We start from the raw sequence: 15,975 nt of genomic DNA on the forward strand, positions 1-15,975 counted from the left end.
GGAGGATAAGTGGGTTCAGTGCACCACGAGGCACTAGGAACAGTGCCTGGCACTCCGGGGACACCGTAGAAATGTTGGCCAGTGTGCCCATAGCTCCGCTTCTAATGACCCTCGGCCTCTGTTCCAACGGGTAGGAGGGACAGGTGGCCCTGGCCGGTGGCGGACCCCACCCCGGCCTGCCCCATCCTTGGCTGGTGGGGCCCGTGTCCACCCCAATCCTGAGGCTGGCGCAGATGGCCGAGGAGCCAGAAGAGGGCCTGGAGCCACGCTCGGGGCGGCAGCACAAAGAGGTCCCAGGAAGCCACCCAGAAACTCCAGAAACTCGGGAGCCCAAATCCCCTCTGAGAACTTAATCCCTCCAGCTCCCCCCACCCCCACCCCCAGATCGGCTGGTGCTAGATCTTGCTGGGAGGTCTTGTGTTAGCCACCAGGGCTAATTATAAACTCCGTTGGCTTGGGGATCTTACTACCCCATCGAAGGGCTTCTGCAGCTGATGGGGCCTGGGTTGTTTTCCTTGGAGAGATTAGCACTCAGAGGCCAGGGAGGGGACATGGGCCGGGAGTGAGGCAGACCTAGGTGCAACTTGCAGCTGTCCCTTTCAACCATGGGCCCTGATCAGGTCACTGTGCTCTGCCAAGCCTCTCCTTTCTCATCTGCAAAATGGGGGTGATATTGCCTACCTCACAGGATGGTTGGGGGAGTATATGTGACAAACGTACCCTCGAGGTGGCAACTTCACTGCCATGTCTTGGGTGCTTAGATGGGGGTGTGGTGTGTAGTAGGTATGATGCTCCCTCCTTCCCTCCATCTCAGAGCAGACAATTTGCTGATGACCTATTCATTCATGTGCTGGTCCAGCCTCCTTGACAAACGGGGGTGGGACTCTTAGGCCCATATTGGGGGTTTGCTACCCCTCTCCCCATCTCCAGGGCCCCGGTTTCTTCTGCCTGGTCTACTCTAGCAGTTTCCTTGGACAGCCAAGATGATCTTTCAAAAATGATGCTCACTCGGGCGCCTGGGTGGCTCAGTTGGTTAAGCGACTGCCTTCAGCTCGGGTCATGATCCTGGAGTCCCGGGATCGAGTCCCACATCGGGCTCCCTGCTCAGCAGGGAGTCTGCTTCTCCCTCTGACCCTCCCCCCTCTCGTGTTCTCTCTCTTTCTCTCAAATAAATAAATAAAATCTTTAAAAAAAAAAAATGATGCTCACTCCCCAGCTCCCCAGGTGCTCACGGTCCACCTGCAGCTTCTAGGAATGGCATTGAGAGCTTCCTGCCCATCTGTCCCCACGATGTCCTCCGAAGTCCCCTCTGTGCCCCCATGTCCTACCTCAGTACTCCTTGGCCTGTCAGGCCCCAGCTCACTTGTTGCCTTCTCTGTCTCTGTGCTTGCCCTGCCATGCCCCCTGCCAGTTAAGCGCCCCCTCCTTGCCCCCACAGCTTCTAGCTCCCCCGCTGCGGTGGGATGGCTTCTGGCAATCGGTCTCGTGAGACAGGAGCTTTCCGAGGACAGAGCCTCACCTGTTCCCAGAGTGAATTAGGGGCCATGAGCTCGGTCTCCGCTGGAACCAGAGGGTAGCGTATGTCCTAAGGTGTTTAGTGTAAGAGAACAGAGTGCTGGGGACTGTGGCAAATGGGAGAGCCGTACCCTGGATGGGCAGCCATCTCTTGGCTCTGATCAGCCATTATCTTGCAGATATGTGGTACAATACTGGCCAGATCTTCCCATTTTTTTGAAAAAGCCCGAGAGACTTCATTTCCTAGCCTCTTGTGCATCTAGGCGGGGTCATATGACTAGTTTTCACCAATGGATCATGAATGGAAGTGATGTGTCACTTCCAGGAGGAAGTGGTTAAAAAGGGTCTCTATCCCTCAAGCCCCCCCCCCCCCATTGATGCGCTGCTCACAGAATTTCAGTAGTTCTGGTGAGACAGAGCTTTCAGGATTCGGAGGAGGGCAGAGCCACAAGGTGGAAAGAGCCTAGGTCCCTGGCACCTGATCAGAGGTACCACCAGATGTTTGAGATAGAAATAAACTCATTGTGTTACATTCTGGATTTATCTTAAACAGAAGACAGGGTTATGTGGATGAATAGAGGTGGATTTGTTAGCCCCTCTTTGTTCTTCCTCCCTGAGAAAGTATCTGAGGGCGCTGGGAACCGGTGCTGGAGGCAGACGGTCACCCTTAGCTTCTAATGGGTGCCGGTGGGTGGGGCTGGGACCTCTGCCTCGCTCCCTGGCATGAAGTAGTTACAATAAAGGTGACAAGTGACCTGAGAGTGCGGGGGCCCAGCTTGGGTGAGGGGAGCCTGGGGTGCCCGAGCACCATGGATTCATCTTGAAGCCCACGGCACAGATTCTGGGTGGGAAGAACTCCCTGCTCCTCGTGGGAGCTAATGCTCATTATGTGCTCAGCACTGCACTGGGCACCCTCCATTCAGGTGTAGGAAAGTTAAAGAACTGTCCCTGGTTCATAGAGACGTGCTCCCCCATCTCTCAGACTCCCGGTCCCTGCTTTCCAACCCCCTCGGTGTTTCCAAAGTCTAACAGATGCTGTTGCTGCCCTCTTTGTATCCTCTGAGCATTTAATGTTCCAGCACATGCCTGGGGGGAGGGGGACTCTCTCAGCCCTTCAAGGGCAGGTTGGGAAGTGCCAGAGTGTTCTCTTTCCAGGAAGCAGCCCTTGGCCAGTGGAGGAGGAGTGGGGAATAAATGCCCCAGCTCCCTCACCCCACGGCGGGAGGATTGAGGTGCATCCTCTATGGGGTCTCCCGGTGGCCCCAGTGGGCTTGAGCCCTAGTTGCCCCTGATGGCAATCTGCTTCACAACTTAAACCTTTTTTTTTTTAAAAGAGTTTATTTGACAGAGACAAACACAGCGAGAAAGGGAACACAAGCAGGGTGAGTGGGAGAGGGAGAAGCAGGCTTCCCGCCGAGCAGGGAGCCCGATGCAGGGCTCGATCCCAGGACCCTGGGATCATGACGTGAGCCGAAGGCAGACGCTTAACCGACTGAGCCACCCAGGCGGCCCTCATAACTTACCTTTTATCAGCTTCCTTCCTTTCCCTGTCCCATTTCCCCACTCCCCCCCTGGGGCCTTCTGGGCTCCTCTTAGAAACCACTTGCATGTACATCTCAGGGTCTGCCCTTAGAAAACCCAACCTAAGACACAAAGTACAGTTTGCACCCTGAGACACGTAAGTTGATTTCAGGTGTGGTGCTGGTGAACTTTCAAAACTTGACTGCTCACCTGTGGATTTAAACAAGTGTTTAGGAAATAGTAGTAGAGATAGGACAAAAATCAGGAAGGTTGGGGACTCTTTGCCCCGGTAAGAACGGGAGCAGGTAGTTTAAATTTTCTAACCTGGCATCGGCATGGCTGTGCCTCCCTTCTTGTCAGGACTGTCGGGAAGTTCAGACAGAAACCCGCTCGATTGCATTTTCTCCCTGAAGGAGGGCCCCCTTCAGACATGGTCTCTCAGCTTTCCGAGTTCACACTTGACCCGTGTGTTGAGTCACTCGTACTGGCTGTGTCAGAACCGTGTTGGCAGGAGGTTGGAAATGTATTATAAACAAATGAAGGATGTCATTAAGTATAGGAGCTTTGGAATGGAATGTACCTGGACTCAAATCCCAGCCCCACAACTTGGGGGACGTTGAGCAATCACACCACCTCGTGCACCCTCGGTCCCCTCATCTACACATGTGGACGACAGGGGCCTACTTCCTAGTGAGGGTCAAATGAACTGAATCCATATAAAGCATCAAGCACAGAGCTTGGCAGATAGTTAAGTGATCGATGTGAATGATTATGATGATTACCATTATAAGGACTGTCATTGCAATAAGGCAAGGAGCAAATCTGGGGACCCGGTATATCCCAATGTCAGGTGCAATCCTAAGTCTAGTACCCAGGCCTGATAATCGGGAATGGAAAAGAGATCACAATCACCAAGCCAGGCTGAAGCTCCTTGAAGGCAAGGGGTAGGTCTGTGTGGTTCTCCACAATATTCATAAGACCTGCTACAGTGCCTAGCACCTGCTCAACGCAGTCGACCCTTGAACACGAAGGCAAGGGGTGCCAACTCCCCCCAAATTGAACTACAAACAGCCTCCTACTGACTGGAAGCCTTACTGATAATATAAGCAGTCAATTAACACATATTTTGTATATTATATGTAATATAGACTATATTCTTACGATAAAGTCAGGTAGAGGAATGAAAATGTTATTAGAAGTCATAAGGAAGGGGTGCCTGGGTGGCTCAGTTGGTTAAGCATCTGCCTTCAGCTCGGGTCATGATCCCAGGGTCCTGGGATCAAGCCCTGCATTGGGCTCCCTGCTTGGCAGGGAGCCTGCTTCTCCTTCTCCCTCTGCCGGCCTGTCTGCCTACTTGGGATCTCTCTCTGTCAAATAAATTAAAAAAATTTTTATAAATTATATTAAAAAAAGAAATCGTAAGGAAAATACAGTTACAGAACTGTATTTATCCAAAACAATCTGTATGTAAGTGGACCCATGCAATTTAAACCTGGTTGTTCAAGGGTCAGATGGATTCGTTGAATGAATGAATGAATGAGTTCCACTGGGCCAGGGCGTGTGGCTCTGTCTGTGTGACAAGGGTGTCATAGGGCCCTTGGAGGCCTTCTTGCTGTGGGCTTCAGGGCCCAGAGGCTTCTTGGATTCTCACAGCAACCCAGGACTGGGCTGTGTCCCATTTTATCGTTAAGAAAATGGAGACACAGATACAAAGCAATTTGTCCAAAGTCACGCAGGTACGGAGTGATGAAGCCCCCAGGTCAGCAGGCGGCCCCTTCCTCCTGGCCCGACACCACCCGCATTCCTGGGCCCAGAGTCCAGTTCTCTCCCAGAGAAACCAAGCTTGTTTCTTTCTCTTCCTCACTGACCACAAAGACTCAGCTCTGTCCTCAGAAATATTTGGAAAGTTTTATTTAAATGTTTTGTGTTCCCTTTTAACCAACACCAAAAAGAGAAAAAAAAATTTTTTTTTTTTTTTGCTGTTTCAAACAGGAGTGTTCCCTCAGAGAGGAGTGGGCATGTGTGTCAAGAGCTGAGAAATGTCTGCCTGTCCAGGATCGTCTTCCTCGCCCAGGAAGCCCTGGGGTCAGATGGCCAGTCCCAGTTCACTTCCTGGGAGCCCCCAGCAGTCCTGGAATGAGTGAGCCAACCCCCCTCCTGCAGAGAAGAACCAGGTCTCCCAGCAGGTGCATGGACATGAGCACGATGGGGCCTGGTGGTTCCAAAAGGGGAGGGGGAGTGGGAAGATCAGATCCGGAATGTTCCGTGGAAGCTCCAGGGCCTCCAGGTCTGGAGAAATGTGTTTGCTAAAAAAATAAGATGCTTTGAGAATTTCTGCAGTCTGCGTCCTCTGCCTGCCCAGAGAAACCTACTCTGTTGGCCAAAGGGGCAGCAGGGAAGAAGCAGAGGCCAGAGGCCAGGAACTGGTCTGGCCCCAGTGGAGGATTCCAGAGAGGAGTGAGGTGGGCAGCAGACTTTGGTTTCCTGGGTCCTCTTTCTGGCATCTGTAGAGGCTGTGAAGGTCCCTGCCTACCTGGCCCTTGAGGTGCGGGCTCCCAGGCGGTGGGCCCCGCTGAGAGAGGGAGGCTGGCCATCCGTCATAGGCTGGTGGGTGTCTGGGCCCTGGGCCCTCAGAACAGGATGCCCAAGGGGAGCAGGGTCAGCAGGAGGAGCAGGGGGCCTGGAGAAGGGCCACCTGCCGAGCTGGCCGAGGCACAGTGGTCCTGGTTGGCACCGATGCAGGCCGCATAAGCCATCACGTGGGGAATGTAGTTCTGCTCGTGGACACCGTGCAGCAGGTGTGCCATGGGCCCCTTGGCAAAGACCGCTACGTCCTCCCCACCGTGGGTCTCATGGCGCAGGGGCACGGCGGACTGCGCCTGGTAGTTGTTGTGAGCTGCAGGCCAGAAGAAACACTTGCTGAGAGCCTGCCGGGGGGGCTGGGCTCGGCAGCAGCTTCTCCCTGCCCTACCAGGCGGCTCAAAGGCTCTCCTCTTTTTGAGGACACAGAGGCTCAGGGCAGGGCTGTCACTTTGTACAAGGGCCACAGGATTTGGGGCTGGGTCTGTTCTGATACAGAAGACTGCCCTCTCGACCCCCAGAAGAGAAAAATCCCTGAAGAGTCAACCCAGGAGAGCCTCTCGCCATTGGCGGCATAGCTAGACCCCCAAGGACTACTGGGGCCATCGTGAGCCAGTGAACGGTCAACAATATGGAACTGGATGAGTACACCGAGAATGCTCGGATTTGGGGAATTACGTAGCCAGTAAAAACGACAGTCTAACAGCAACAGGTGCCGGGCACGTTAAGTTCTCCAGACCCACTTAGTCCTTCAGACAACCTTGGGAGGTAGAACTCTTTCACAGAAGAAAGGGAAGCTGAGAAAGGCAAAACTGCATGCCCAAGGTCACAGAGCTGCTCAGTGGCAGAAGGGGATTTGACTCGAGATGTTTTGACTCCAGTCCTGGCTATTTGGAGCCCCCTGACCTTGGCCACGAGGCTACAGTGTCCCCAGGCCCATCCCCACGGGGCGCCCTGCACCTTCCCTGCCCCGGATTTGGGCAATCTCACCATAGTCCACCATGGAGACGTTCTCTCGCTCACCGCCTACCACCTTGTAGCCAGGCCCGTTGCCGTACAGGATGGCGGTGAAGGGCTTCTTGTCCGTGTCACTCACCATGGGGGCCAGACCTGCGCGGGAAGGCATCGGCCAAGGAGTCACGTTGGAGAGCCAAGACTACAGTCCCCGGGCCCTAGCTTGGCAATCCCTAGATCCCCTGTGAAGAACCTTGAACCACTCCATGAAGCCACCTTCCAAACCTGACTGATTTCCCACCAACTACCCCTCCGTTTTCACTGTGCCCACATCCCTCCCACCTGTTGGTCTACCTGTCCGTCGGTCCATCCACCCATCCATCTTCTCCCCAGGCCATGCATCCATCCTCCCTCATGCTGCTATCCACCCATCAGCCAGGTAGCCACGCATCCACCCACCCGAGCACTCACTTCACTTTGTCCCCTCATCCTGTAACTGCACCCCCCCCAACAGTACCTCCCCTTTCTCACCCGATTCTCACACAGTCCCACACATGCCAGGCCCTGAGCTTGCTGGCTCTCGCAACCCTACTCCCTGCTCCCTGATGGGCAGACCATCTGGGTGGGCCCAGTGCCCACCCCAACCGAAGCCCACCTACCAAAGATAGAGTTGCCACGGGGGGTGTACCCGCCAAAGGTGAAGACGTGGGAGTGGTCCGCAGTGACGACAGTCAGCGTGTCTTCCAGGGAGGTCATGGTGCCTGCCTTCCCAATTGCCCAGTCCATCTCCACCGCCTCGTGCAGCGCCTGCTTGGCCTTGCCCTCGTGATGCCCGTGGTCAATCCTTCCTCCTTGAGACACCAAGGCAAAGGCCTTGGGTGAGGGGGAGGGAATATCTGTGCCCCCAGGTCCTGCCATGCTACTGCTGGAGGAACCATTCTTTGGTGGGGAACAGCCATGTGCCAAGTACCACGCCAGGCACGTCATGCCGCCATTCAACCTTTACGGCGGCTCAGCAAGGACAGCCTGTGGACCAAGGGCCCAAGCATGGAAAGAGCCAAGCCAGGATTTAAGGCAGATCCACCCAACTGAAAAGCTGGTGCTCTGTCTGCCACCCCGCATGGCTCTCAGAGCAGCTTCCTCGGATCCTCGAAGGAGTCTGAGACCTCCGACGGGTGGAAACAGAACCAGCATGCCTAAGTGCCTACTGGGTGCCAGGCATAACAAGCTGTGTCTCATTTCCCCTTCACAACAATCCTGGGCAGAGATGGGCACAATCAGCCCCATTTACAGATGGAGCAACTGAGGCCTCGGGTGCAGAAGTGATGTACCCAAGGTGGGATGGCTGGGATTTGAACTTGGGCATAAATCTCATTCTCCATGCCTGGGCAGTGCCCATGGCAGGCCTCCATAAAGGCCTCGAAGCATGAGGCCTGTGCCACCTCTCCTAGGTGGGTGCAGGAGGCCTGGCTTTGCGCCTGGCTTCAAGGTCATGGCTAAGGGCTGCATGACCTGAGGCGACCCCTCCTTGTCTCTAATAGGAGGACGCTGCCCGAGTGAACACTCCCAATTCTGAGGGTCCTGGGTCTGGGCGTCCTCCCTTCCCACTGGCCTGAGCCTTACCACGCTGGCCTGGCAGGCTGGCAGGGTGGGTCCTCCCTTTGTTGTGGTTCTGGGAGCAGTCACAAAGAGGACTGCTCCCGGGGGAGCCCGTGCTCACCACTACTGGTTCCTGGCTGAGTCCTTGGCGTCAGAGGCCCGTTTGGGCCAGGCTGAAACCGCCATGCTTGAGTGGGAACCCCAGGGTTTGGCAAGAAAGCCGCCAAGCCGGGCGGGTGGCCACTGGCCTCTGGAAGGCAGAGTGGCCTGAGTGTGTATATATGTATGGTGAGAGTGTATGTGCAAATGTGTGTGTGTGTGTGTGTGTGTGTGTGTGTGTGTGTACAGGAAGAGTTCAGTGAGGCAACATCTGGAACCATGGGAGACAATGGCTGTTAGAACTCTGGAAGATTCTGGAAACTTTATCACTTCCTCACACTTCTATTGTTATTGACTTAGCTATTGTGTAATCATAATAATGGTAATAATAGAAACATGGAAAATTTATTTTCTGCTGGGCCCTGTTCCAAGTACTTTATGTCTCTGAACATAATGGATGTTAATAACCCTTCAAAGACCATTTTTGGCCTCACCTTATAGAAATGTGCAGGCAGAGGTCAGACAGCACCAGCAAAGAACCCGGGCCTGACTCCAGGGCCTCCCAACAGCGCTAGGAAACCCCATGAACACTGGCATACAGCACTGCCAACTCCTGAAGGGACTGGCTCTCCCAGTCTGGGGGACCCGGGATGTCCCAGGGTCATGAATCTGACTTTGGCCCCACAAGGGCCTGGTAACAGCAGATGCTCACCAACCAGCTGAGGGCTCCTCAGATTGATAGGCATCTGCCGAGGATGACCCTGGACCTGTCTTTTGGGAGGAGTGAAGCTGAGGAGCCTTAGGGAGGGACCCCCAAAAGGAAGCCTCCCACCTCCTCTTCCGGGAAGACTTCCAGACTAGTTGGCCTGACAGGTTATACTCATGCTCAAAGGACAACAGCTTGTTGGGCTGGGAGCTTCAACACCATCCATAACCCGTCTTCCCGAAAAGTGGACAGTTGTCTTTGAGAGTTGGAGCACCCCATCCCTGGACCCCAGGGCTATATACCCAGAGGCTCCCAGGGAAGTGGCCCTGCAGCCAGGCCGGGAGCCCTACCTTCTACCAGCAAGAAGAAGCCTTTGGGGTTCTTGCTCAGAATCTTGATGGCTACCTCCACCATCTCGGAGAGTGACGGGTCAGTCACGTTGTTCCTGTTCAGCTCGTACTGCATGTCCCCTGGCTCAAAGAGACCTGAGGAGGATGTGGACAGTTGAGTTTTCCTGTGACCCTGCCAAGGCACTCCACCTCCCCAAGGAGCCTGGGCTGTCTCAGGGAACACGTTCCCCACACACAACTTGGGGTTGGAGCAAGCAGGGAGGAAGCTGTCCACAGGTGAGTCCGAACTGTGCCCAACACCTTGGGAGCACTGCCTCATTTCCCCGTCATAGCCACACTATGGTGAGGGGATCACCACGTCCATTTTACAGAGGAGACTGAGGCACACGTGCTCAGTAGCCTGGTGTCTTCAGCTGCTAAGTGGGCGATCCAGGATTTAAATCTTCAGTGCAGTCCCAAGCCTGAAGGGCTTTAGACACAGCACCGCAACCCCCAGGCAGAGGACCATGGACTCAATGGGGCAGCTTGGGTGTGTGCTTACCTATCACGTAGAGGTCAGGCTTGAAAGGCATAGTGCTCTGTGCAGGGAAGTAGCAGAAGGTTTGGCTCACTGTCCCTTCTGCTCCCTGAGCTTGGTTTTCTTACTTATGAAATATGATTGATCCATTCCTTGCCCAAGTCACAAGATTCCACATGTACCAGGTTGGTGCTTCTTGCCCTAGATGTTCTGGATCCAGAACACCTTGCCCCTTCCAGGAGTATGTGCACCTCCAGACAAGAGCTCCAATGGACAGAATGCTCACTGTGTGCCACATGCCCTTCTAGGGGCTTTGGAAGCACCCAGGCACCAGCCTCCAAGATGGCGCCTTGTAATCCTGGCCTTCTGGAATTTATACCCTTATGTGTCCCCTTCTACGCTAAGATTGTCCCCCTCCTACGCTAAGATTATCCTAAGAATACTGCAGAAATGATGCTATATGACTTCCAGACCAGGGCATAAAATATGATGGCTTTAGCCTTGAAGCCAGCTGCCATGTTGTAAGGACACCCCACCAACTCAACGGAGAGCTCCATGTGGCAAGGACCAAGCCTTCAGATGACTGCAACCTAATGGGAGACCCAGCTAAGCCGCTCGAAATTCCTGACCCCAAGAAACTGTGTGAAGTAATAAATGTTTACTCGTTTTATTTTTACTTATTTTTTATTTATTTTATTTTTGGTTTACTCTTCTTTTAAACTGTTAAGTTTGGAGATAATTTGGAGATAACAACTTATACAATGCATTGGCTCATGTGTACTCATGACAACCCTGAGGTCATTAGCCCCATCTTACAGAACAGTCATCATTCCTACTTTATAGAAGAAAACTGAGGCACAGAGGAGAAATCACTTGCCCAGGGTTGGACAGCTTACAGGTGGTAGAGTGGGATCTGAACCCAGCACTCTGGCTCTAAGATCCACGAGTGGGCCAGATGTGCTACATGGGAACTTGCACGGCTCTCCATAGCCTGTAAGTGGCATAGGGTGTTTGCCATGTGACCCAGGCAAGCAGTGTGTGTGTGTGTGTGTGTGTGTGTGTGTGTGCGCGCACGTGTGCCTGCACATGTGTGTACGTGTGTCTGGGGGATCTTCCAAGGTGCCCAGCTTTGAGCCCATAACCTCCAATGACACACCCAGGACCTAGGGGCTGTGCCCCTCGGGAAAGGTTTACGGATTTTGCCACCACTCACTGGGCACAATGCCAGGTGGGACAGGGGACCCAGGTGTTGGCATGGTGGGGCTCAGGGCCTCATTCCACCGAGCCAGGGCCCCTACCCTGCTCCCCACTCCTTGGGGGACAACCCCTAGTCAAGACCAGCAGAGATAGTCTGGCGGGCTTCTGCCCAGGCCACACGGCAGGGCTGGCTCCAGGTCTTCTGCCCCAGCCAGGGGGTCAGATTTACCTGGGCCAGGATGCTAATGGGCCGAGTGGCACACCAAAGTATCCTCCCCAGCCTGAGCTTCTGTTTCCCTTTGTGCTCAATGGAACCATTCGCTTTGCACAAGCAGCAGATTTCAGGCCCAATTCTATGAACCCGAACCCCTTCCTCATCTCTCCCGGGTCCTAGAGCCTCAGAGCAAAGGTCCCATAAGTAGGGGCAAGGCCGGGGCCTTGGCCTCCCAGGTGCTGGACTCACAGTCCCAGCCCCAGGGCACCCAGCTGGGTGTCCTCCACTCCACACACACCCCGCCCCCCCACTTACCCAAGAGGTAGTCCACAGTGTAGGGGTCGAGGGTCAGGAGTTCGGTACGGTTCCAGACGTAGTGAGAGTGCTAGGAGGAAGGGCCTGTGTTAGCCACATGGGGGCCGGGGGGTTGGGAGGACTGACCCCAGCTGCTCTCAGGGTCCAGGGAATATATTTGTTTCCTTCAGCCATTTACTAATCCCTCCCTGAGGATCTACTATCTGCCTTTAAGAAATGACGAACAGGCAATTCTACAAGTCTAATGCAGGGGAATGAGAATGGAGGGGTGGGGGGCGCTGTGGGCCCAGAGGCAGCATCAGGGAGGGCCTCCTAGTGGAGGTGATGTCCTCATGGGGCCCTGGACGACAAGAAGCCAGTGATCAGCCTGGGGTCAGGAAGGAGAGTTTCAAACAGCAGGGAGGGATCATGGAGCCAAGAAGAGGAAGCTGTGGGTCACCAGGTATGAAGTGCCCATCAAGAGACGTGGGCTGGGTGTGTTATGGAAGCTATGGACAGCCAAGGAGGAAGTAAAGCCCTACTCTGCCCCAGAGACCCCATCGGAGAGGGTGATGAAGGAAGTGCGGCTTCCCCAGGACAGAGGCCACAGGAAGAAGCTGGCCGACTTATCTGGAGATGGCACCACTCAGCGCTGGGCTGGGGGTCATGGCACAGCCAAGAATCAGCTGTGCATCCTCAGGGCAATGAGGATGAGGAAAACTGCCCTGCTCTGGGCAATGACATCGGGATCTGTGGTTCTGGAGCCTCAGGGGTGGTTATGGAAAGGAGGGTGAGGAAGTGGGGCTCCCCTGCCCTGCTTCGCTGAGCTGGTTCTCCTGTGTTACCTCATTCGGTTCTCACATCAGCCCTACGAGGGAAGTATTGTTAGGCCCATTTTGTAGACAAGGATACTGAGACACAGACGACAGAGCCACCCAGTGGTGAAGGGGAGTCTGACTCTAGAAGGGTCCAATCTCTCCCTCTTGGTGTCTACACGGAGCTCCAGGGTTAAGCAGCTACCCAGGCTAGAAGGGTTAAACCCTGGCTCCATGTTCCGCGTAGAGAAACTGAGGCTAGGAGGAGCAGTGTCTCTCTGGCTTGGGCCAGGAAGGGGCTCTGGCCTGGCTGGGGCTGACTCAGATGAACGGAAAGGGTTCAAAGCAGCGCAGTCCCACCCTCATCCACCCTGTGGGGGCCATCCTCAGGCCCCTGCCCCCACCTTGCTTTTGGCCCAGCCCCATCCCACAAGGCTCCCCCCGGGGGCCAGTCCTAGAACCCTCAGAAACCCAACCCCAGAGTGACATCAAAGTGGCTCCCAGGCTGCTCCCCACTGTCTTCAGTCCTGACCACAGTCATTTCCAGACCCATCTGCCCCGGGCCCAGCGGCTGCCAGAGCCACTCCTGGGAGCCAGCACTCAGGCCCGTCCAGTGCTCCAGGCTTCCTTCCCCTGCACGTGCACTCGCGGGGGCCAAACCAAGTCACGATGGAGAGCTAGCACACTCCCCTCCCTGCCACCTCCACCCCTCCTCCTCCTCCTCCTCCTCAGGGCTTGTCAGCCCCCCCTTGTGTTCTGTCCCCTCCGGGTTCCCGTAGCTCCTGGGCTTCTTGCCATCCAAGCACACAGTGATCCACAATCCCTTGACCATCTGATTCATCCTTTGGAATTCATGCCCAGTGAGGGGTCCTGCACACAGTAGGAGCTCAAGTGGCCTGAATGTCCATGCAGGTGATTCCGTGGCCCACCCTCCTAGCTCCCCTGGGGGCCCGCCCCCCAAAGGGAGGAACTGATTGATCACCTACTATGTGCCATTCATGTATCTGTTAGACCATTTGGCTCCATCGAGGTAAGAATTACAACGCCCTCCCCACAGAGGAGGAAACAAACTGAGATTTCGAGAGGGGTCGCCCAGCCCCTCCCACCACAAGCCAGCCCTGTAGCCTCGTGGCCCCTGATTGGGTTACCTTGTGTCTCGGTTTGAAGTTCTTCCAGATGTCGATGAGGTTCAGGCCGTCCAGCCTCGTGCCCCTGGACTTCTCGTCCATCTCATACTCCACGTCGGTGCTATTCTTGGGGAACATGTACTTCCGGCCGCCCCCCATGATCACCTAACGGGGGACAGAAGCCATCAGTACCCCAGGGTTCCAAGCCTCAAGAGCTGGGCTCCCGGAGGCGCAGGGCATAGTGTGGACGCTTCTCCAGCTCGGAGAGTCTTGGTTTTGGTCCACACTGCCCACCCCAAGCCTTTGCTTTTCCACTTGGGGAGATGAAATCGTGCATATATTAGGACGGCGGTTTGGGGCTTCTGGGTGAAATACTGATAACTTCTCCTACCTGGCTTTCCAGAAGCCTGACTCTGTTCCCACTCGTGTAAGAATAACACCATCTACGGAGCGCTCACAGTGTGTCAGGCACTAAACACTTCAGATACGTCATCTTAATCAACTTCATTACCAAGGCTGCCAGGGAACCCGTGTCCCCATTTTCCAACTAAAGAAATGGGAGCAGATACATGATTTCTTTTCCCCCTAAGGCCACACGGCCTTAGCCAGGGTTCGAACCCGGGGCTTCCTTGACCCCAGCACGGGGGCCCTGGTACATCTGTAGAGCCTCCTCTCCCCAGTGGGAAGGAGCATGTCGCAGGCGAGAGCCTCTGCCAGGGAGGTCTCGGGGCAGCCCGGCTGGGAACTGGGGCAAACAGTGGCCAGCGTTCACGTCTGTGTAGTCCTTGCCAGGCTAATTTTGCTCACCACGGCTGGCGTGCGCGGGCGGCCGGACGCGGGGCTGTTTGTTTTCCTTGGGAGTCCATGTTTGAAGTCCTGACTATTTTTAAAATGGGGCCAAGAGCATAACAGCCACCACCTGCAGTGACTGCCACACCGGTGTCCTCCTGTCACCGCGGGCGCCAGGCCAGGCCGCCGCCCCTGGACACCTTGGGAGAGTGGAGCCCAGCTATGGCTGGCCTCAGATCCACCGCCCCAGGCCTGACATTTCCTATGTTCTGCTCTGCCTTCCGCTTCATCCCAAGTCCAGGCGGATGGTGGGGGTGGGGAAGGTGCCTGGGGCCAGCCTGGGTCATAGGGAACTGGAAAGGGCACGGGCTTAGAAGTCAGACTTGGGTTTTTTGACTCCGACTCTGTCACTTACGGGCCGAGGGCCTGTCATTTCACCTCTCTGAGCCTCCGTTTCCTTATCTGTCAAATGGTCAGGATGGCCACAGAAGGAAATGCAGTCATGCAGTATTACAACGTAGTCCCGACACCCGCGGGCGGCCCCAGCTGAAGCCGTTCTCACTGGCCAACGTGGTGGACATCAGAGTACTTCCAAAGAGGCGAGTTCCTCCCTGCCGGCCCCAGCCAGGAGCTCTGGGGGTGGGGCAGGCTGTGAGGCGAAGGAAAGGGGACCCTGGGTCACCGGCCCCCGGCTCCCCACCCCCGTTCCCACAGAACCTGACCCCTTGGCATTTTCAGAGTGGAAAATGAAGCCCCCAATCTTCTTGCCTGGAGCCTCATCATTTCCAGCCCCAGCAGGGACTTCACACGCTCATTAAACTCCCAAATAACAGACTTGCTGTTTGGCTTTGGGGTTTGGGTTTGTGTCTTTCTTTCTTTCTTTCCTTTTTTTTTTTTTTTTTTTAGCAAAAGATATTTATTTTCAGGGCGGACACCAGGAGTTGTGTTTCATGTGCAGCCTGGGGGCTGGGGGGCTTTGGGGCGGTGGAGATGCAGGAGCGGACGGGAGGGCAAAGCGGGAGAAGAGAGTGGAAGGGGAGCAGTGTTCACCCCGGTCCACCCCCTCACTCATGCCCCGGCTCAACCCCCAGTGACCCGAGCACCCCAGTCCACCCTCCCCCCACGGAGAAGCCTTCCCTAAGCTCCTGTCCCCCTCTCAGGCTGTTCCTGGCACATCTCCCCAAGAAGCAGCCCCGTAATTACACCCTGCACTTGTACAACAAATGTTCTCACATCCATGACCTCATCTTGGCCTCCAGCAGCCCTGGGAGGGGGCAGGTGGGGCTCTCTATTCTTGTTGCACAGGTGGGGAAACTGAGGTTCAGGAAGAGGAAGCAACTTGCCCCAGGATGTGCATCAGGTGGAGGCAAAGTCAGGACAGAGGCCTGGCCTCAGATACATGCTCACTAGGAGGGACTGCCAAGACTGTTTGTCCTGAAAGGGGGGTGCTCAATCCACTGCTTAGGAAAGGGAAGTCATGGGTGGGGAGACAGGCCTTGGGAATTGGGTTGGTACATGGGGGACAGAGGGTCCGGGAGCCAGTCCGTTTGTCTGGTGGTGGTAGAAACAGGTGAGGGGTAGGTGGGACCTGGGGCTTTCTCTGAGCCTCACTGAACCCCCATCTTAGTTTCAGGGAGCTAAAAATCCCCTTGCCCCCTCTCCAGACCACAGAAGTGGGTAGCAAGAGCCTAAAAAAAG

The 15,975-nt window shown here is 55.3% G+C and overlaps 1 protein-coding gene across 2 annotated transcripts in view; it reads right to left on the reverse strand.

The window, feature by feature from the left end:
- Positions 1–4,932: 4,932 nt before the first annotated feature.
- The window catches only part of ALPL (alkaline phosphatase, biomineralization associated), a 55,155-nt gene continuing 44,112 nt past the window's right edge, over positions 4,933–15,975 (reverse strand). For both annotated transcript variants that reach the window (XM_025856436.2, XM_025856437.2), the window contains exons 7-12: positions 13,510–13,653; positions 11,568–11,637; positions 9,325–9,459; positions 7,230–7,421; positions 6,607–6,726; positions 4,933–5,932 (exon numbers count right to left, since the gene is read on the reverse strand). In XM_025856436.2, coding sequence (XP_025712221.1) covers positions 5,667–5,932; positions 6,607–6,726; positions 7,230–7,421; positions 9,325–9,459; positions 11,568–11,637; positions 13,510–13,653 — 927 coding nt within the window. In that variant the 3' untranslated portion in view covers positions 4,933–5,666. The remainder of the gene's footprint in view (positions 5,933–6,606; positions 6,727–7,229; positions 7,422–9,324; positions 9,460–11,567; positions 11,638–13,509; positions 13,654–15,975) is intronic.

Source organism: Callorhinus ursinus, unplaced genomic scaffold, assembly GCF_003265705.2.
Source record: "Callorhinus ursinus isolate GAN/ISIS: 27379988/994484 unplaced genomic scaffold, GSC_fseal_2.0 scaffold18, whole genome shotgun sequence".
Lineage (NCBI taxonomy): Eukaryota > Metazoa > Chordata > Mammalia > Carnivora > Otariidae > Callorhinus > Callorhinus ursinus.